The sequence below is a fragment of the Mus musculus genome, chromosome 1 (assembly GCF_000001635.26).
Source record: "Mus musculus strain C57BL/6J chromosome 1, GRCm38.p6 C57BL/6J".
NCBI lineage: Eukaryota > Metazoa > Chordata > Mammalia > Rodentia > Muridae > Mus > Mus musculus.
Window position 1 is genome coordinate 182,565,765 of NC_000067.6, and position 22,416 is coordinate 182,588,180.

Consider the following 22,416-nt stretch of genomic DNA (forward strand, 5'->3'; position numbering starts at 1 on the left):
ACTGTGATAGCATCGCTGCTGAGGGACATGGGTTACTGAAGGTCATAGAAGGTTCCACCAAGGCTGGAGAGAAGAGAGAGGTGGAGGCCATCCTAAAGTTGGTGGGTGTGGTCACACTGTGGTCTTGATGTACATGTCCCTGATGATAATGGATGCTGTGCTTTCTATATCATGGGTGCATCCTCTAGAGGGACAACTGTTTAAAACCTTTGCTCATTTCTCAATGGTTCTGCTTGCTTTTTTGTTTGACTTTGCACTTTTGAGGATAACCCTTTCTTTACTTTGGGAGCATATATGTGTATATATATATATATATATATATATATATGTGTGTGTGTGTGTGTGTGTGTGTGTGTATATATATATATTGCATCTAATAATCCTGGACATTAAGGTGTTTGCTTCATTTGCTCTTCTGCATCCTGATAGCCCTTTATTTTTACACACATACAAGAGAAAATATGTGATATTTATCTCTGTGAATTGGGTTCACTTCAGGTAAAATGGTGATTTTTTTTTTTTGCTTCTGTCCATTTTCCTATAAATGACATGATTTTCTTCTTTATAGTGAACAATACTGCACACACACATATAGCCCCACATAACTATATATTTTTTTATTTATTCATCTGTGGATAGGTACCCGGTTGACTCCATACCATGGCTATTGTCAGTAGAGCTACAATAAACATGGGTGCACAAGTGTCACTATTGTAGCTGACTGTGATTCTTTTGGATCTACACCCGGGGGGAGTATGACTGCTTCTGCTTGTTCTTATGCTTCTAAGTAGAAGGTCTACCTAGGCTCTTGTCTCAAGGAACGGAAGACACATTTGTCTACGTGAAGGTTGCCAGATCACACTTGGATTCTCAAGATGAACGCTCTGTTGGGAGGTTGAAATCCCTTAGGGTTTTTCTGTTTACATGGGTGAAATGCGGCAACTCTACCCCAGAGACAGCAGCTGGTTGCGCTGATCTCCAGTGCTCTTAGCTCCTTGTCTCACCGTGTGGGCTCAGCATCTATCCCAAGCTCCTGTGATGTATGTAATGCCCCGTGTAAATGGACTTAGCGCAGCCTGGTCAATATTTTTTTTCTTCTGCCAGAAGTATCCTTTCCCTCGACTTGGCAATTGAGCAGCATATTGATCTTAAGGAGAAATACTTAGTCAAGAGCGAAGCCACACCAAGCACATAATAAGGACCCCGGTTAAGAGACACATGGAGGGGTCGAATTGTTGGAAAGTTACTGAATGGAATGCAGTAGGCTCAGTTTGGAGCATCCATTCTTTCTCTAACTGCTACCTCTTGGATTAGTAGCCTTAGGGTTTCCAATTCAGCCATGATTCTCCTGTGCAGGGAGGTGTCTTGGGGAGCTTTAGCTAGTTAAGGAGGGGACAAAGAATAGGCAGACGCTGAGTGATACTGTGGTGGAGAAGAACGTGGGCTTGGATGTTTCACAGTGGTCAGGGTTCTGGTCCCTCATCTATCATCCACTAGCCGAGTGACTGCGGGTAGGTTACCAACTCTCTCTGAGAACCGGTTTCCTCATCCATGAAGTGAGAATCGCAGTCTTACCCACTTCCTTGGGCTCCAAGTGAGTCTGGATGAAAGAATATGTATAACCTAAGAAAACGAGTTGTCTCTAGCTGGCATTCCATGACAGAATGTCCAGAGAGTACCCATTAAATGGATAAAATGCACGGGAGCTCAGCGAGGAATCACTGAAGCTCCACTGTGCAATTAGACAGGAAAATTAGGGAAGAGAGCTGAGTCAGAATTGGTGGAGAAAGAGGGCATGGGTGAGAGCGAAGGTGCTGGGCTATGGAAGGGCGTGCAAGCAAGATGTTCAGAGAGGGCAGTGGTCCAGGGTCCTTAGAGCAGATAAGACATGGTGGGCAACAGGCGAAGCCTAGAAGCATTCAGTGGACCAGGTCTTATCTCCCTGTGGGTTGTGGGACTGGGGACTTTCTGTGACTCTTGTAGGGTCCATGTAACATCCGGGTCATGGCTTTTTTTTTTTTCCTGAATGGTTTTGCCAGCATTCTCTCTTCTTACTCAAACCTAAGATTGTAGCAGAGCTTAGTAGACATTGAATATGAGTGTCTTTAGCTTCTGTCACGTGAACGGTGTGATGGAATTGAGCAGACAGGGCAGAGAGCCACTTTGGAAGCAACAGCATCATCTATGGTTATTAGTTGAGTTTGATTGATTTCCCCAATACCTTGCTCATGAGGATACAAGGGACGTGAAATGATGTATGAAATGGAACCAGAACAGAGGTTGAGGACCAAGCCCAGGGTCCCTGGGTTCCTAGAGTGAGAAAACATGAGTCTGCAGGGGAGACCGAGACAGCGTATTGAGAGACATGAAACTCAAGAGCTAAGAAGACACACACCACAGAGGAAGGCTTTTTGAGGGAGAGCAAGCCAACGGCAGCAAATGTTAAGGAGCCCCCAGTGAGATGGGTTAGAAGATGCTCAGTCTGGGGCTACTGGTGACATAGGAGATCAGTTTTAAGGAGTTGTGAAGAAGGTAGATTTCATGGGACTGATGGATGAATGAATTAAAATATTTTTATTAATTATTAAAGATTTTTAGATATGCTTGAATGGCTGTTGATCATATTCACCCCAACCCTTCCAACTTCTTCCAGACCCCACCCCTCCACCTTCCCACCCTGTCCCTACTTCATGAGTCCCTGAGGGTCTGACCCTGTCTAGAAGACATTGCTTTGCTCTGTTCATCCCAACCTCTGGCTCATACAGTCCTCTGACCCCTCTTCTGAGATGGCCCCAGAGTCTTGAGGGGAGGACGTGGGACACGGTTGTTCCATTTGTGGCTGAGCACTTGAGTGACACTCAGTTTCTGCATTCTGAACCACCACTTGCTGTAAGATTGGTGGTACAGACATACACATTTAGAGCAGTTTGGTACTATGTCCATTTAGCAGAATAACAGTAGGGGGGGATTTTTAAAAAACAGAATTGTTTAAGGAAGGAGACTCGTTCAAAACCCCATTCAATGTGCTTTCTTCCTTCTGTCTCGAAGTTACTTCCTTCTTTATACAAGCGACATTTAAATTAAAAAATTTTCCAATCTGCTACTTTTTAGCTAGCCTTTTCAAACTCCCCCACCTTTTAGTTGTCAGGAAATAATGGTCCAGAGGATGGGAGCTCATGAGCACCTGAGAGCAGCACTGTAGCTATGGCTTTTATATTTAATGGAGTGTGTGTGTGTGTGTGTGTGTGTGTGTGTGTTGTGTATGTGTTGTGTGTGTGTGCTGTGTATGAATGAGTGTGGTATGTGTGTGGTGTGGTGTGTATGAGCATGCTGTGTGTGGTGTGTGTAAGTATATGTGTGTGTGCTGTGGTAGGTAGTGTGTGTTGTGCTATGTATTATGTATGTTGTGGTGTGTGTTATATGTATGTACTGTATGTGGTGTGTATGTATGTGTGTGTTCTGTGTATAGTATGCATATGTGTATGTGCGTGTTGTGGTATGTGCTGTGTGTTGTGGTATGTGTTGTATGTGTGTTGTGATGTGTTTTGTGTGTGGTGTGGTGTGTGTATGTGTGTTATATGTATGTGCTGTATGTGGTGGGTATATGTGTGTGTTCTGTTGTATGTGTATTATGTTGTATAGTTGTGTATGTATTGTATGTATGTGGGGTGTATGTGTGTGTGTGTACCAATGTCCACACATGCTGTGTGTTGTGTATATGTGGTGTATATGTATGTTGTATATGTATTATGTTGTATAGTGTGTGGTGTGTGTATTGTATGTATGTATGTGGGGTGTGTGTGTGTGTGTGTGTGTGTGTGTGTGTGTGTACCAATGTACTATCATGTGTGAAAACAGAGGGAGGTTCTCCTCTTCCCCCAAATGAGTCCTCAGGAATTAAACTCAGGTTGTCTGTCAGGCTTGGTGGCAGTTACCTGTACCCGCTGAGCCATCTCTCTGACCCATCACACCCTTCTTTCATTTGCCACCAGAGACTGCCAAAGATTGAAACAAAATAGAGCAGAAATTAAATCTCCCTCACTGGAAGGCTGGCTGAGTGATTCATGGTACTTTTAATGCAACTGTAAAATTCTCTTTGTTCTAATAAAAGATGTAAAGGTGCCTGTGATCACACAGACTCAAATGCACTCGAGAGCACACACACACACACAGTGGGGGGTGAGTGCTAGTGCTATAGTTTGCACTTGTCTTTCCAGAGGGCCTATCTTAGAATGATGGGGACATGCCGTAGGACAGTTAGACAGTGTGTCTCACAATCATTGAGAGTGTTTCTCTGAAGGGGCAGTTAGGACCCTGGCTCTTCTCTCTCCCTCTTTTTCTCCTCCTTGAAGTCATGAGGTGATCAGGCCTTGTTTACCACACAGTCTTATTCATGCCATCTGCCTCACCACAGAACCCCAGGCAATCGAAAGGATCATGGACTGAACCTCCAAAGATGTGAGCCCAAAGGAGATTTTCCTTCCTCTTTCTCCTCCTCTACCTTCTCCTCTTCCTACCTGCTCTTTCCTTCTCCCCTCTCTTTCCTATCCCTCTCCTCTAAATAGAGTCTTTAATAAAGCCACAAAATAATGGTCTTGCTTCATTCTTCCAAGTGCTGAGACTTGCCTGACAACTTTCTTCTTTGTAAGTTGATTACCCCGGCTATATCGTTATAGTAATAGAAAAGTTGACTAAGACATACACAGACACACATGAAAATGTGCTATTATATTAAAGACAGTTTTTGGAAGGATGTGTTAGAAATCGTAAGGCGTTTTATTACGTCTTGTTGGAATTTTGTCCATCAGTAACAGTTACTTTCTCAGTAAAAAAATGTAAATAAAAAGTAACACTTGGGTGGGAGAATGAGGTGTTAGGAGAGGGGGCTGTTTCTGGCCAAGAAGGCAGGAGCTGACAGGTTGATATAAAACTGTAGGACTGCCTTCCAGAAAGTTCTGTCTTCTACTGTAAGATCTCAGAACCCCTGTTCACAGCTCCACCTAGGCCCCACTCTCTTGCCTCCTTGTCAGGTAGGACATATCATTTCTTCACATCTCTGGGGTAAGCAATGCTTCTTGCTCTGTAGCCCTAACCAGCCCCTCTGTGGTGCAGCCCATCGATTTAATGTCTCTCAGTAAGTGTAGTCCAAGTTCCCTTTGGTCCCTTGAGGTCCCACCCATTCCCTTTAACAATTTGTCTTGTGTCCTCTCTGACTTTCTTCTTTGGCACCGCTCTGCAGACTGTACTAGAGTCCACCGTTTTAGTAGACCACCATTGCCTACATGTGGCCAGCTGGTTAGCCAAAATTCCCGATGGACTTTTAATATGCGCTAATTTTTTTAATGTTTCCCAATAACGTCAGCTTGATTTACCTGCACAAACCAAAAGCACTTGCAGGCCAGTGTCTTACCTTTGTTCTCTTCAGTCCACCATCCTTCCCTCTCCCCTGCCTGCTGATACCATAATATCCAGAATGGGGCCCAGTAAGTCCTTCCTGGATAAACAAATTAAAAAATGCTGAGAGCAAGCTTCCTGGTCCCTCTCCCCTAGTCTAGGTGACATCACCAGTGAACAGATGCCAAGTGGAGGCTGGGGAATGACCTTATCATATCCGAGTTCTCCTGTCTGGAAGTGGTACTCCCTGACAGCTCATCCTGACTTCCTTCCCAACACCGTCACGATCCCATCAGCTACAAGATCCTTGCTTCCTAGTCAGTTGTTTAAGGGGTGTCTGCAGTGGGCATTGCTTTTTGGCAAACAGCCCTCTAATTGGGCCTCTGTGTAAAGAGGGCTGTTGTCCAATGGGCAGGGTCGAATCTCAGTGTATTAGTATCTCAGCCTTTGCCTTTCTCCTGTCACAACACAACCTTCAGCCTTGTCACACTCACACGACACACACCCACACACCCAGCCTGCAGAGTAATCAAAATCCTGCTCATTATAGGGGCTTTAGGCTTCAGTTTTTGTCCTGTGGATTGGTAGCTGTGTGTCTCTGGTGTCTTCCCTTCTCTGGTCTTCAAGATCTGCAGAGGAGTAGAGCCATGCATGTGTAGTGGTAGACAACCTGCTAGCTTCGTCTAGGTCTGAGTTCTGTGCTGTTTTAGCCTGTGCTGCCTCCACCCTTAAACAGCATCTCCTGACTTGTGTTTTCTCCTAAACTACTTTCAGGAATTGTGTTCCAACCCTCAGTTTATCGTTGGTGGAGCCACACGCACAGACATCCGCCAGGGGGGTCTTGGTGAGTAACTGGGTTGAGTCCTATTTATGTAGGGCGAGGGCGGGAGAGGTTGCAGAATGAGCAACATCAGATTAAGTTGTTAAGACATGGCCAACCCAATTACGCACATATGGGCTTCTGTTTTCTGCGGCTGCGTGCTTCATGGTGGGTCTCAGTGCTGTGACTAACTTTTGGCTTCCCTTAGCTGGCCATTTTCTGCCAGCTCATTGAACTCCTTTCACGCTAGAGTGAAGAGCCAGGATTACATACCTATGATAGAAACCCAGGGACGTTTTCCGAAAGGGCCTTAAGCAGGCAAAGCTTGCTGTGGAATGGCCCTCTCTGTGTAATTACAGCAGAGGAGATACCTTGGTCGTGAGTAAGAAAACATGATCCTATCTTTCATAGCCAAACATTCTTTCACAGGTGGGGATCCTAGAAACAAGAGCCTCCTTTTAGGGGGCTAAGGAGTCATGGAAGAATGGGTACCCACTGGGATGAGGTCGTGGGCTCAGTCCTCCAGACAAATGAATAAGGACACAAACAAATACCCACCTGGCTCAGAAAACCCACCATTTCCCAAGACTCACAGTCTTTACAAGCCAGAAGCAACTCAATTTAGAAAATATTTTTATATCTGTTTTGTATGTTCTATGCTCTCAGAGGTGCACCTCATCCCCTGAGGTCATGCTGGAATACAAGAGGCCTCCTGGTCACTCCTCAGCACCACAAATAATAAACAAAGTTTACCCATCAGAAGAGTTTGACAAAACAGTAACAATTTACTTTGTTGATTACAAAAGTTTGTGTCTTATTTCAAAAGAGAATCATTCAAGGCAGTTCCTAACCACTAACTGTTCATATCTTCTCATCAGAGTTTAAATATGCCGAGGATATGCATAGAGACATACTTAGGGCATTTTTTTTGGGCTGGGGGTGAATTTTATCTTGAGTGGCCCTGGGCTGGCAGAGGCAGAGAATAAGCATGAAGTCACCCACTACCCTCCATCTCTAGAGTATCTGAGATTACAGGCCTGTGTGTCGAGCCCACTGCCCATTTTACAGGCGGTGCTAGGGATCAAACTCATGGCTTTTGGTGTAGTAGGCCAGCCATCTATCCACTGAAGAACATCCGGAAAAGAACTTTTAAAAAATATATATATATCAGAATATTATTAGGGAACAAAATTTACTTGAAAGTGTATCAAGTTTGAACCAGTTCTTAACTTTGAAAACAAAGAGGTACAACTGTTGTCTTACTTCTTTTAAAGAAAAACAATGATTGGCTTGTAGGAATCGCGTGACTGGGAGCTTGTGTGACTACCTTTTCTTAATATGGAGAGAGCATTCAGAAGTCCTGTTCTCAGGGCTGGGGCTCAGAGGTAGAGCGCCTGCTTAGCATGCAGGAGGCCCTAGGTTTAATCCCCATCTCTATCAGAAAACAAACAACAAACAGCCCTCTCCACACCGCATGACTCCTCCGGCCCATTATATAAACATTTCCAATGTTTAAAGTGTATATATCTTATAAAAGAGGAAGAAGCAAAGGCTGTCCTTGGTAATGGGTTAGCTCTGATGACCTCAGCCCTCCTAACCTAACCCCACAGCCTCCCCGATGGCAGTTTCTACACAGAACTGAACAAAATTTAATAGGTTTTATGGCACAATGGGATCCTAAATTAAACTTGCTAATCTTCCACATTGCTTTGCTACCTAGTCAGTGGAGAACTACAAAACACAGATTAGAGATGTGTGTGTGTGTGTGTGTGTGTGTGTGTGTGTGTGTGTGTGTGTGAGAGAGAGAGAGAGAGAGAGAGAGAGAGAGAGAGAGAGAGAGAGAGAGGCTACTTGATGAAAATAAGCAACACCCGCCTTCTACACCAGCCCCTTTGTTTCTTAGCCAATTCTCCCTTCTCTTCCCCTCTCTTCTCCTTCCCCTCCTCCTCTCCCCCTCCCCCTCCCCCTCCCCCTCTTTCCCTCCCTCCTTGTGCCAGCCTGGAAAACCTTTTTCTCCTCAGCCTGTGGGAGACCATCATGACTTGGAAGATTGCAGGGCAGTTGATTTGAAATGCTTTCAACGTTCTGTCCCTCAATGAGTACAGCAAATAGCTCAGGGAGAACTCAGGCAGTGTGACTACAAAGCAGGAAACAAATGGGGTGCCACACAGGAGTGTCCCACTCCCAGAAATGCATACCCTGCGTCTCCCTGGCCCTGGTGTGAGCCTCCCAGAGGGGGTGAATGTGCTGACCTTTTGCGTGCTCCGGGTGAGGACAAGCTGCCCTTTTCCTTCAAGCTAAACAGTTAGTCTAATTTAGCGCACAGCCCAGAGAAACACAACTTTGAATGTCTGCCTTTAATGGCTCCTTGTTAGAGACCTTTTAACTTTGGGAAAGGCTGTTAATGAGAGCTTTTTCATTGATTGACTTGGTGGGATTGTCCTTTGATTACTGTTAAGCAGGGAGATTTGAGAGCTTCCAGAAGGGGCTGGAGCGTTTCCATGGAGAATGTGTGTGGTGGATGGAGACCCAGGCTGGAAGCACAGGAAATGAACCTGCCTGGCTCTCTGATTCCTGCTCACATCAAAACAACTGGAGCTGCCGCTGTGGTGGTGGATCTTAATGAAGAGAGCTAGAGAAGGGGTCACTGAGCACCTGAGGAGAGCAGGTGCCCGGGTCCCTGTTTGTCAAGACTGTATTTAGTATGCAGAAGAGAAGGTGTTTCATAGCCAAGGCTGAAACCAGTGGCCAAACAACTGCAGCTCTCGTGGCCTGTGAGGTCCGAGTCAGGGTCGGTCCTGAACAATGAGGAAAGGTTCCTCACTGGATATAGCTCACCTTCCCAAGAGCCTAAGAAGCTTGACAAAGCACTTGCCAATTTGGGCGTGGCAGAAGGTAATGCTTGCTTAATGCCTTGTTTGCATTCCAGAGTCCAACACTGGCACTTGGGTGTCATATTTTTCTTTAATTAGAAATTTAAAATACTTAATTTATATACAAAAGAGAGGTCATTTGTTTATTTCTATTGTACTGGAGATTGAACCCAGGGCTATTGGGCCCACCAGACAGGAGTAGTACCACTATGCAATACCAGAGCCCTCCCTCCTTTTAAAATTCTAAAATTCTTTTAAATTCTTTTAAAATTCTAAGTTGCACAGACAGGCCTTAAACTCACTCTATAAGCTGGGTGGGCCATGTTCTCCTGCTCCTTCTGCCTCAGATTTCGCTGAGTGCTAGGATTACACTTGTGCACCAAAACGCCGAGCTGAAAACAACTTCTTTTTCATAGAATTCTTATGATAATTTTTGAGAAGCACATTTAAAAAACAAATTGTAGTAGTATCTCTAAACAATACTTGAGAGTTGCAACACTCCTCCACTAATACCCATTACAGTCCTCCATTCTGCTATAAAATGCCCATTTTCTTCACAGTGCTTCAAAGACCCAACTAGAGTGTGCCATCGTTTCATCAGAATACTCTACCATCCCATAATGGTGTTCTACTGACCCATCATAGTGTTTATCCCATTCCAGTGTTCCACCATCCCATACCAGTGCTCCACACCATCTCATCCCAGGGCTCTGCTATCCATCCCATTCCAGTGCTCCACCATCCCATCCCAGTGCTCCACCTTCTCACCCCAGTGCTCCACCATCCCATTCCAGTGCTCCACACCATCTCATCCCAGGGCTCTACCATCCTTCCCATTCTAGTGCTCTACCATCCCATCCCAGTGCTCCACCATCTCATCCCAGTGTTCCACCATCCCATCCCAGTGCTCCACCATTTCATCATAATTATTTACTGGCCCATCACCATGTTCCATTGTTTCATCATAATCTTTGACTTTCTTATCCCAATGCTCTATTGTCCCATCCTATTGTTCTATTGTGTCGGTTCAGTGCTCCACTGTCCTGTCGCAGTGCTCCACATCTCATCATCATGCTCCACTGCTCCATCACCATACTCCATTGTTCCTTATAATCCTTAACTTTCTTATCACAGTTTCCCGTTGTCTCATCCCATTGTTCTACTGTGCCATCACAGTGCTCCAGTGACCCACGACAGTGCTCCAGTGTCCCATCATAATGCTCTGCTTTCCTGACTCACCATAATGCTCCACCAAATTATCACAGTGCTCCAATGTTCTACCACAAAGTGTGTTCACCTCATCACAATGTTCTGTCCATTGCTTCATCATAGTGTTCCACTATCCCACGATAGTGCTTCATGGTCCTATCCCTGTGCAACATTGTGCTATCAATGTTCCATTGTCCCATCATAATACCCCATTGTTTCATCACAGTTGTCCTTCTATCCCAGTGTAGACCTGTCTCATCCCAGTTCTCTGTCCCATTGCAATTCTCTACTGTCCCACCACGGTGCTCCATTTTCCCATTATAGTGATCCAGTGTTTCATCATAGTAGTATTATCTCAATGATTCATTTACGAATCCCGATGTGCATCTGTTTCATCACAATGTTCAGTCCCATTATAATGTCCCACTATCCCATGATGGTGCTCTACTGTTTGATGGTGGTGCTCTGATGTCCCATCAAAGTGCCCCATGTCCCATCACAATGCTTCACCATCCAATCAAAATTCTTCCCTGTACTATCAGGAAGTTCCACCATGCATCAAACATGACTGCAATGCTGCACTGTCTTGACACATCCGTCCCTTATATCAATCACCCCAGTGTTCTATCTTTCACAGTGCCACACCGTCCCATTGCAGTGCTGTATTTCCTCTTTGTAATACTCCACTGTCCCATCTGAGTGTTCCATGTCCCATCATGATGCTCTATTGTCCACCACAGTACCTCTGTCTTATATCAGTGCTCCATTGTTCCAAACAACACTCTCAAAGCACAGTGCTTCCTATGAAAGAACTCTCACAATGTTTTAAAATTCTACCACACTGTTATACCTTCCCTGTATAATATTCCATCATAGTGATCTACCATTCCATCATAGTGCTCCACTACCTCATCATAGTGCTCCATGGTCCCATCACAGTACTCCATTGTCTCATCACAGTGTTCCACTACCTCACAACAGTGCTCCACTACCTCACAACAGTGCTCTATTACCTCACAACAGTGCTCCACTACCTCACAACAGTGCTCCACTACTTCATCACAGCGCTCCACTACCTCACAACAGTGTTTCACTACCTCACAACAGTGCTCCACTACCTCATCACAGCACTCCACTACCTAATCACAGTGCTCCACTATCTCATCACAGTGCTCCATGGTTCCACCACAGTGCTCCACTACCTAATCACAGTGCTCTACTACCTCATCACCATGCTCCATGGTTCCATCCCAGTGCTCCATGGTCCCATGATTGTACCCATTTAAGCCATCACAGTAGTCCACTGTCATACCTCAATGCTCCTTTGTCCCTATCATAGTCTTCTACTTGCCATGGCATTTCCTCCTCTGTCCTTGCATTTTAATCAGTGCATGTCCCAGAGTTTCTGATGTCTCTGTGGCATTGAGCTAAGTGGCTGTCACACTAGAAGGTACATTTATGTATCATAACTCACTTGGTGCCTGGCTTTAGATGTTCTACCCAACTACCCTAAGGAAAATGGGGAATATACTGGCTCACAGATAGGAGATTGCTCTGTTGGCATTGGTGGAGCTGGTATCCGCGGATCTAAATGTTCCTGGCATACCTTCTGACCATCTTCCATCTCTGCTAGTTTGTATGAGTTGGCTGTTATCCCTTGCATGGAAGAGAAGATCCATGCGATGGGGAATCTGACCCCCACTGGTCTCCCATCCTCCCCAGTAGCTTTGGCTTTATCGATGTCCTGGGATGCTTCTGATATGATGGTTGGGATGGTCACCCACACACTGAACCAGTTGCTGCGGACAGAAGGGTAAACTTCCTTATAGCCACCCCAATCTGGGGCCTGGACTCACTGTTAGGATGGTGAGCACTCTGCAAACTGCAGAGAAGACTTTTCAAAAGAAATGGGCAGTGGCTCTTGGTAGACAGTATAAAAAAGAACAGTGGGACATTTAAATGTATATGTATGGGGTAGGGAGAGGGGTGTGACACAGTTTGGGCTTTTCCACTGCTAAGCCACGTCTGTCCTCTGAGCCCAGGGCCCTGGCTTCCTTCCTCGTCCAATCTATCACCCTGGCACCCCCATCCCTATTCCTTCCCTGGGGGGGGGGGCTCCTGTTCTCTCTTTGGATTAGTAATTAGCCAAGACTCTTTCAGTGCATCTGTGCAGATCTGGGTCTTCATGGTTGGCTGACAAGCGTCCTCTCTACCATTCTCACAGTTATAGTTAAACCACCCAGGTAAATGTGGTTAGGGAACTAACACTTGTTTCCTTATCACCCTGGAAGGGGTCACTACCATGGAGAGAAATGGTGGCTAACAGCCCTGGGCATCACAACTCTCTTCTGCAGGGCATGGTGTGAAGCCGCATCCAGAGAGGGTTTGCAGCACTTTGACCTTTGACCTAAGCCCTCCATCCTTGTGTTATTATTAAAGTACTTGAAAACTGATATAACTAAAGCCCAAGACTTCTTGTGGCTTTCTTCCTGGCTTCCCAGTCTCATCAACAACCAGATTGGATCAGGCATAGAACAAAGGTTTTATCCTGAAGTTGCCTATGCGTCTTCATTTTCAAAGGCTTAAAGTTTTGTGGAAATCAGGTAGTCCTTTGTGAAGATCAACTTTCTGACATGGATGGGAAGTGACATTAAGAAATGTAGAGGTGTCTGAAGGAGCTTGCTGATCGTCAACAGTAGAAGAATGTTCTAGAAACAGTTCATAAATGGCTCCTTGATAGTAACTGTGGAGAAAGGTACACAAAGACACCTCCGCTCACTGCTACTGTACCCAGTTAGGATTTCCTGAGATGGCTGTCTCTAGTAAGCTCAGTGGCCATGACTAACTCTTCTGTCTCCTTCAGCTCCATCCGGTCTTTGCCTCTGTTCATACAACAGGAGGAAAACATTAACATCAGTGCCTTCAGAAGAAGAACATTTTGTTCTTTTTAACAAATACGGACCAGAGACTTGCAGAATGTAGAAAGAAGTCAGCAAGCTTTCTGAATAACATATTGTAATGTTTATCCAAAATTTAAATCTATTGGATTATTTTTCTTTCCTTCTCTTTTCTCTCTCCCTCCCTTCCTCCCTCCCTCCCTCCCTCCCTCTCTCCCTCCCTCCCTCCCTCCCTCCCTCCCTCCCTCCCTCCCTCCCTCCTTCCTTACCTCCCTCCTTCCCTCTCTCCCTCACAGCCTGCCTCCCTCCTTCCCTCTTTCTTTGTCACTCCCCCTTCCTTCTTCCTTGCCTTTTCTTTTGGGTTGGAGAAATTACCCAACCCCCTAGCTCCCCCCATCCTCAGCACATAAATGCTCCTCCATTGACACAATGGCTCTTCCTTTTATATTTCGCTGTCATGTGCCTGGTGTGCTCGCATCTCTGTGTGGTCACTTCCCCTCACCCCTTTCCTCTATTGACCTGCATCTTCTCTTCCCCTCTCTGGAATTGATATCGTAGTCATCTCTGTTGCTTTTATTGAATAGAGTTTTATATTCTGTATTCATGTTTCCAAAAGAGACTGAGTGAGACATTTCATGTCTCTAAAGATAATCGAAAGCCCAATAGCGATGACATAACCTCATCACCCTCTCAGATGGAGCCCTGGCATTGATTTTCTTCTGTGAGCCAGTGCTTTCCCCCATGGGCAGGGCCTGGATTCCTGGGGCAGAGATGGGCATATGCGCTCGACAGTAATTGAGAGCAGTGTCAGCCACCTTAAGACATCTTCTGATCTGTAACATCCTCCCAGGACTGGGGTGAAGTAGATCAATTCGCCAGGTCCGCATGCTTACTTTTAATGAGTAACTGGGGATGCTTCTGCAAGCACAAAGGACCGAGTCTGCTCGCTGATGCTGGAGAGCACAGGGCCAGGCCTCCAGGGGGTAGAAGAAGCTGCAGGGCCAGGCTCACGCTACCCAGTGGGAGTAAGTGGGACACTGATGAGTGAGGTTCTGATGGGGTCTCCTCTTTCCTTTTGCTGTTGCCTCTTTCTGCTTCTGTCTCCAATGACCTCATGTTCTGATCCACTGTGACCCTTCACCTTTCTCTTCTGAGCAAAGGTGCTGGGGACAAGCGTTAACATTTGCTAGGAGTTTGACATGCTGAGTTACTAAACGATATTCATATTGGCTACTATTCCAGAACATGAAAGAATTCTACGCTATACGCTCAGTTCCATTCACCCTCACATACCTGTTTCCTTCCTGTAAGGCTGGCACCCCAGCCACTTAGCAATTTCAGACCATAGACCACTTGCTACAAATACACAAAAGGTCACTTTGCCTGACTCTTTGTCCCTATCACCTTCCTTAGGCACTCCCCCTTATCTTTTAAGACATGAACGAAGCACAAACATTGTAATTTCGAAACAAAATTGATAATTCTCAACAGAGTTGAACTTGAACATTGTTACCGGTTTTAAAAACACTATTCTGAGATCAACCTTATGGCTTCACTGAGCTGCCACTGGGGTCATGTCACAAGCAAGGTGAAGGTCATTTACAATACATCAGTCCACTTCTCCAGGTGAAGACTTGTCAGGATGGTTTTTAAATTTAGTATATTCTGGTTTTATGTGCTTATATAGAATATAGCTTAGTGTGGCACTTTTCCATCCTTCAAGAAGGAAATATAGTTCTCAGCCAGAAAAAGTACAGGTGAGTCTCTGAGTCTCCAGGGAGACAATCTTTTCATCCCAGGAGGAAATGATGTATGGGCTCAGGTTACGGGCTTCTCTCTCTAGGCTCAATCTTGTCTGAGCAGCCTGAGTTTGGATGTGCAAGCTATCTCCTGCAGTGTGGCAGATTCCCATGCAGAGGGCTCAGGCTGAAATCCGTCTGTGTTGCTTTAGTATATTCCACAGATCCCACCATTTGTACCCCACTGGAAGCACGGCTGCTTGCTTCCTTCTTGTGGCTTGAATTTTGAGGGAGTCCTTTAGAAACCTAGAGAGGAACTTTTCATCATTGGCCAACCAAGATGGTTAGGTTTCTGTGTTCTCCCGGGTGCTTCAGGAACCCCTATCTCAGACACGAGGGCAAGGCACATGGCTGGTTGAGGACACAGGTACAGAGGCTCTGGACCACATGAGGACCCACTGATGGAGCACCGAGTACTGGCAATGCGATGTCTCAGTCCTTAGAAACTGGGGATGCTGATGAACAGGAGATGTGGATGCAGGCTGGGGGCGGGGCAAGCGAGGGTGAAGCCTCAGTACAAACTCAGGTCCTTTACATTCAGGGAGCTTTGGGGCTTTCTTGGAAGGCCTGGCAATTACATCTGGGACTGTCGCTCAGAGATGTGTACTGTCAGTCCTTGAGAAACCAGCTCTCACTGTCCAAGGACCAGAAGCAGGGTCCACAAGAGCCTTTCATCCTTCATGGAATCCGTGGTACCTGTTCACAGGAGATAACACAGTTCCACAAGGCTGCCAATCTGACACAAGGAAGCAGACACAATTCCACAAGCTCTTCAATGCATCATGCGTTTTTGGATGCTTTCTTCTGCCCCATCCCTTCCTGTCACCTCTTGACTGAAATCCCTGGAGCATTACCCCAGCCCCCACCTCCATCTATCTCCCTCCCACCACCCGGCTTTATTTTCTTTATGGCATTTACCACTACCAGGCACGTTGTTTATTAATGGTTTTCCTCACTAAAATGTCTCATGCAAGATGTCAAAGATTATCTTTGACACAAACACTTAGGGCCAGGAGTCACACTTGTTCCAGTGTAGCTACTCAGCGACCACTTGTGACATGAGTTTGTACAGGAAGTCTTTAGTAGCTTTCAGGTGACAACCCTTCCTCTGCAGGGTCCCCTGCCTCCCTGTTCAGGACTTGGCTTTTGTCCTCTCTCCTTCCCTTCACCCTTTCTGCTCTTGTGAGCTGTGCTCAGGATATCTACCCAGCCTAAAAATGCCTCGTTCTGACCTCTAACACTCTCCTGGATTTTGATGTCAGAGTTGCTTGCGGTTGGAAAGCCATCGTCACTTTCCAGGGAGACCCTGAGCTACCCTGTGTTTGACATGCGCTGTACTTTAAGAACCCACACGCCCCCTTGAGGCTCTCAGATCTCCCACTGGCTTCACAGCATCATCCACTTTCTAGCCAGCTTTGGAGGGGGCTTTAAGCAGAGCTGTCCCTGGCTTTAACAGTGGCTGGAGCAAACTTGCTGATCTGAACATCATTTTCTTCCATGGTCCTCTTAGCCTTCAATGTTTCCCTATCATACCTGTCTTACAACATTTTCCTGTATTCTTGTTATTCCAAAAGGCATTATCATTAAACACAGTGAGCAAGCTAGGCACTGTGTGATGTATTTACATAAACGCCGAATGTATATACCTAATGATGTTCCTGCTCTGGTGAGTCAGTTTCATTTTTATAATCTACTAAGACATTCTTTCCCTCTCAATAAAGTTAAAGGTCTGATTTGTGGTGGTGATGGTGGTATGGTGGTGGGGAGGAACTCCCTAAATTGTTTTATGCCAGAGAGTCTGATTTCTTCAACAATAGCTCAAATTAGATGAGAGTTGGTCTACAGGGCTTCCCACGCAATTCCAGGCATTCTCTCTTCTCTCACTCTTTCTTTTTCTCCCCAGTGATATGATAGAAAACAAAGCATGATGGTCTTGCATTCACACAGGGCCTACTACCCCTTTCTGTTTTCCTTCCCCACTTTTTTGTGACATTAAGCCTGGGGTGCTCTACAGCTCCTAGAAGCAGAGCCCCTTCCTCCACTCCCTGGCTCAGAACTGTCCTTGGGCAAATGCTGTTACTCATTGTAGCTGCCCTCCACGCTGAGATGCCTCATACAACTGTGGATCTGCTGTCAGGCCTCAGAAGCCTTTCCTGAGTCACCATGGGAACCAGGAGTGGAGGTGTGAGGCGACCTGTGGGGCAGCAGCAGTGGATTATTTAGTGCATGTTATTATTATATGTAGTACAGCCGGAAAGAATTATTTTGAGGACATAAAAATTATTGCTTCTCTGAGGGAATAGGCTCCTGTCACCCAGGAAAACACCATGGGGACTCAAGACTGATTTTTGAAAGTAGCTGTCCTCTCAAGGTGACCATAGTATTCCATGTCCCATAGAGAACATGGCACTGGGCCCTTGAGGATTTCTGGACATGTACAAAATGTAGAATTGACTCTTTTCTTACTTCTAGATCAATGATAGCCTTCTGTAATGAAGCTCTGGGATTTACATGATACTCCAGAAAGCCGTGCTAGATAGACCCTTCATTTGCAGTTGCAACTGAAGAGGTTGTTTGATGGCGGTGGGTCCAGGTTGGTGGGAGATGCTTCTAAGGGGTAGGAGACAAGTGATTTACCCTACATACTCACTAGTCAGAGTCAGGAAGTCATGGCCTTTCATTCATTTGGCTGAGTCATAGGTTTCTTTCTCATGGTAGGAAACACACAATGAGAAAGTCCTTGTCTCTTCTCCTCCAGCCTGCAGGCAGCTGGGGGAAGATTCTGAGCAGCTGCGATCTAAAGAAGCCCCTTCACCTAGAAGAACATGGTTAGGGCGCTAAGATGAAGTAGAGGAGGGCAAACAGGAAGTAAGGAGCACAGAGACCACACAGGGGCCAGATCATGCCGAGCCCTGATCATGTGTGGAGAATTTGAAAATTCTGGTTATTCCTAAGGATAATGGGGAGCCACATGGTCTGTAAGCAGAGATGTGTGTGGGCAGATGTGGATTGGGGGTGGGGGGGGGATGGGAATTCCAGGCAGGACACAGCTGCAATATGAGAGACCCTCACTGCCTGCAGATAACCATGGTTCCATAGCGTAAACCGGAAGCTCTCATTTCATAGCAAACCATTTCTTTAAAAAGATGCGATTAGCACACTATTTTGATAAATGATATAAGAGATTATAAAACATTTTCTCATAGCTCACCATACTCAGGAAATAACTGCACACAAGGCAAGGGCACAGCGCTCTCGGTGCCTCATTTGTACTGTCAAAGCAAGATCTTGGAAGCTCTGGCAACTCTGGGTTCTTCCAAGATCTCCCTTCACCCCTTAGCACTCAAACTACCCCATCTCAGGTGCCTGTCCTGCCTGCAGCTGCAGAAGTTTCTCTTCCTTAGCTGGAGCTCCGGTCTGTGGCCAACAGCACAGTCACTTCACCAGCCTCTCCCAGTCCTGCAAATGTAGCAAGCCATTCATTGCCACTATATCATTCTACCTGTGCTACTGTAACAAAATACCACAGGCTGGGCAACCCACCAATCACAGAAATGCACGTGGCTGAGCAGTCCAGATCAAAATGCTACAGACTTGATGATGACATTGCCTCCAGAGCAAAGTTCTGTTGCTGTGAACACCATGTCCTTACACAGTAACAGGCAGCAAGGCAAAAATGTGGCGAGCCCTGCCAACTCTTGGGATTACCCACTGTGAGGTCCGGCCTCTCAAGGTTTGGTTTCCTGTGAACGAGCTCCAAGATGGGGGTACGTGCCATGTGAATCCTGAAGGAGACACAGACCTTCAGACCATGGCGGTCACTTTGCTACCCATTGGCCTTGGATTTGCAGATGTGCTTGCTGGCTTGGTTGGTAGTTAGGAGAGGTAGTAGCGTTAAGTGGTGCTTGACTGTATTTTTGTGTTATGATAGCCTTTGCAATTTCCTAACTACACCTCGGTAGTGAACATCTAGAGAAAGGGTCCCTTAGCGTTGCAGTAAGTGCAGATTGCTGGGGAAATGGGATTCCAGAGGCCTCTAGGGCAAAAATCAAAAGCTTTCGGCCAGCAGTTGGATGTGAGGAGGTGGAGGGAAGAGCAGAGCTGCTCCAAGGCTGGATACAACTGTGGTGGCAGTGTTGATTACGGGGGTCGGGAAGACTGAGTGGGGGCAGGCACTGGCAGATGGGAGTCAGACTATGGTTCTCTTTCTGTACAAACCGGGGTGACTCAGGGAGACCCCAGCAACTAACTACTGTCATTATAAGTTTTGTTTACTTACAGGTAGCAGATACTCCATAAATGTCTGCTGATTCACACTTTGGGACTCCCCATGTTTGGGTTAATTGTTGGATGATAATAGAGAATAATGGGGGTGCTTATTGAGGGGTTCGCAGGTGTCAGGCATCAAGCTCTGCACATCTTACCTCATTCTTATCTCCCTAGTAGCCCTAAGGGGTAGTGACTGTTTCATGCGCCGGCCCTGTAAGTAGATGCTATTATGTGAAGTAGGCGCTGGGTGAGCTCAGTCTTACCGGGGACAGGGTGTGTTCTGGCAGCAGGTGGAGAGAGGAGGGGGAAAGAGGAAAGAGGTGGAGGAGAAGCCTGTGGCAGGTGCAGGGGAGGGGCCAGCCCCGAAGTCTCTGGTTCCCTTCGTGCAGAGATTAAGGCACCTATTTCAAATGGTCATGGTGGTGCTGGTTCCAGCCTCCGACCCTCCAGTGAGAGGCAGCAAGCTCCTCCCTCAGCTGCACACTGGTTGGCTGACCTCGGGGATCACTTGGCCCGTCAGGGCCTCAGCTTTACTCATCTGCAAATGGGTATCCAAGCTGCAATCTACCTGTCTATGTGCCCGGAGAGGACAGGAAAGTGTCATCCTGTCCGTCCTTGTGCGCGCCGGCAGTGAGGGGGCGTGGCCTGAGAGTGCGGGACCTACTGGAGGGGGGAAGGGCTGAGCTAGAATGAGATTTCCTCATCTTTATTTTGTAGAAATTGTTGGGGAACCTTTGGCTACCCCCCATTCAGAATGTACTTCAGCAGGATTTATGGGGTGCAGGAGACTCTCAGATATGCAAGGTGCATTAATCCCTAAGGATTTTGTTGTTTGTTTGCTTTTTGCAGGCTGACATACATGTAGGGTAAGGGCATTTTAAAGGTGATTCAGCAGGTGTGTGGTGACAGGGTGACCCACTTAGAGCAGAGCCCCAGTGAGGGGCTCACAGGAGCTTATCTTTGTCTCCATATTGCTCCTTCAGGGAAGGCAAAGTTACCCTCAGACGCTGGCAGGCATTCCCCAGTCCCCCATGATTCAGGACACATTGAAGATACTGTTTGCCCTGGATTCATAGAGGTCGACGGAGTTTCCATTTTGAGCAGAGAAGTTGTTGACTGAGACTTCACTAAAGTACCTAAGTGCGTAGCAAGTTGACTCCTTAGTAAACTCCTTAGTTCCTAGATTGGGCACGAGGATATGTCTGACATCTCAAACTGCTTTGATCTCCTGTAAGAACCCTGGCCAGAGACCTGGGAAACTAAATTTACTCTCATCTGGTTTATAATTCTGTCCAATTCAATACCTGAAACCATATTTCCAGCATAACTCGGTCCCTTTGGGGGTGAGTGCCCCTCTGCCCTTCTCTTTCCAGATGGTGTAGAGTTTGTGGGTCTGAATGGCCTGGGTGACTCCGTGGGAGCCTTTTGCTTGTGTTCCTTGCTTGCATTGAGCAGTACTCTCCTGTCCCTTTTCTTCTGAGGCCACAGAAGCTGAGATGGTTCTGCAGAGCCAGCTAGGAGTTCCTGTCTGCTTGTGACTCGATCCTGTTCTAACCCAGGAGTTGCCCAGGTCCAGGCAGAGTTCGTCCTTTCCATGTTGTTTTCTCTGAGAGCCACCTGGGGCAGAGGCAAAGGGGCCCTGGGTCCTCCGCACACTTTGCCACAGCCAGCTGCTTTGTCTCTGATCTGGGAGTTTGGAAACCTCACCTCCCTCTTTCTTCCTGCTTCTCTTGAGCTGCATCAGCAGATGGGGTCAAGGAGAAAGATGCTGGTCACCCATAGGGGAAGGCTAATCAAGGTGCTCACTTGGGCTCCACAAGCACCATGCTTTCTGGTTTGTACAGCTCATGCTCACATTCTATGTCATCTTCATACATGTCCTTGCTATTCAATGAGAGATATTTAGTCATACACCACCTAATGACAGAGGCAGATTTTGAGACATTGGCTGATATGCCAGTTTTGCCTACTTACAAACCACTGGTATAGGCAATCCCTTGATGTCATTAGAAGATGTTGCATGCAAATGTACAAAGCTAATGCCAGGGTAAAAGGGGATAAGGTTTACAGTAAATTCTACAAGTAGGAGTTCACTCTCATGATAAAAACAATTACAGTATAGTAAATAACAAACTCTAACATAGTCATTTGTTATCCTTATCAAGTATTGTGTTTTGTGTATAATTACCCGTGCTAGCCTTTTATAGGACCAGCCGGCCTCCGCAAACAGGCCTAGTGGGTTGCATTAGGGCTATAATGGCTTCAGTGTCACTAGATGAGAGAATTTTTCAGTTCCCTTATAATCTTCGGGGTCCCCATCACATATGTAGTCTGTGGCACTTGAAAAACAATATATGTTTTTATATCTGTTATAAAACATGTAAGATGTATAATATAATTTTCATATAAATTTCATAAATTCTATATTTACAGATATAAAAAATATGGAAAGCATATATGTTTTATGCCTGAAAAAGAGTATGTCATTTTATGTATTTTATAACGAATTTATATACACACATATGTATATTAGTACCAAGATACTATATACTTAATATCAAGATATTTGATACTTAGTATCAAGATATTTACCCTTTACAAAAGCTGTGGGATACAGACCTATTTTATAGATGAAAACTCTGAGGTTCACAGGAATCGAGTAACTACTTCTGGCCAACCTGCATGGATATGCTACCAGGAGGTGATATGTTTTAGGAAGCAGGTGACAATAATCTTAGAGTTGACACATGTCATGGAGACACCAAAGGACAGAGCTGAGCTACCAGGCTGACCTGGGGAGAGGGCAAAGGTGAAGGGTGACCTTAGAGGAGAGCCCAGGCTGCAGGGGTTCTGGACTGTCTAGCTTATCTCTGTTCACAGGAGTGAGAGATAGCAACTCTGTTGTTTGAGTAGAGCCATGAATTACATCATTGTGTGGCTTGACGGGTCTACTGGAGGTCAAGAGGCCAGCCACCCAAATCCTGGTTGACCCGAGAGACTACTGCGTACTAAGAATACTCAGAGAAAGGCGTATCAGAAGCTGTTGGTGTAGCTGCCAGAGGTAGAGGCAAGGTAGGGACTTCCTGGAGCTGAGAAAATTTTCTTTAATCAGAGAAGGCAGGCATGAGAAAAAGCAAGGGGAAGCAGAAAGTAGG

At 46.0% G+C, this 22,416-nt stretch overlaps 1 protein-coding gene across 6 annotated transcripts in view; it reads left to right on the top strand.

Annotated features, from left to right (window-relative positions):
- Window positions 1–22,416, top strand: part of Capn8 (calpain 8) — a 69,708-nt gene that overhangs the window by 1,016 nt on the left and 46,276 nt on the right. For all 6 annotated transcript variants that reach the window (XR_373596.3, XM_017319052.1, XM_006496686.2 and 3 more), the window contains exon 2: window positions 6,169–6,238. Coding sequence is in view for 5 of the 6 variants with exons in the window: in XM_017319052.1 (XP_017174541.1) it covers window positions 6,169–6,238 (70 nt within the window). In the remaining variant the exon portion in view is untranslated. The remainder of the gene's footprint in view (window positions 1–6,168; window positions 6,239–22,416) is intronic.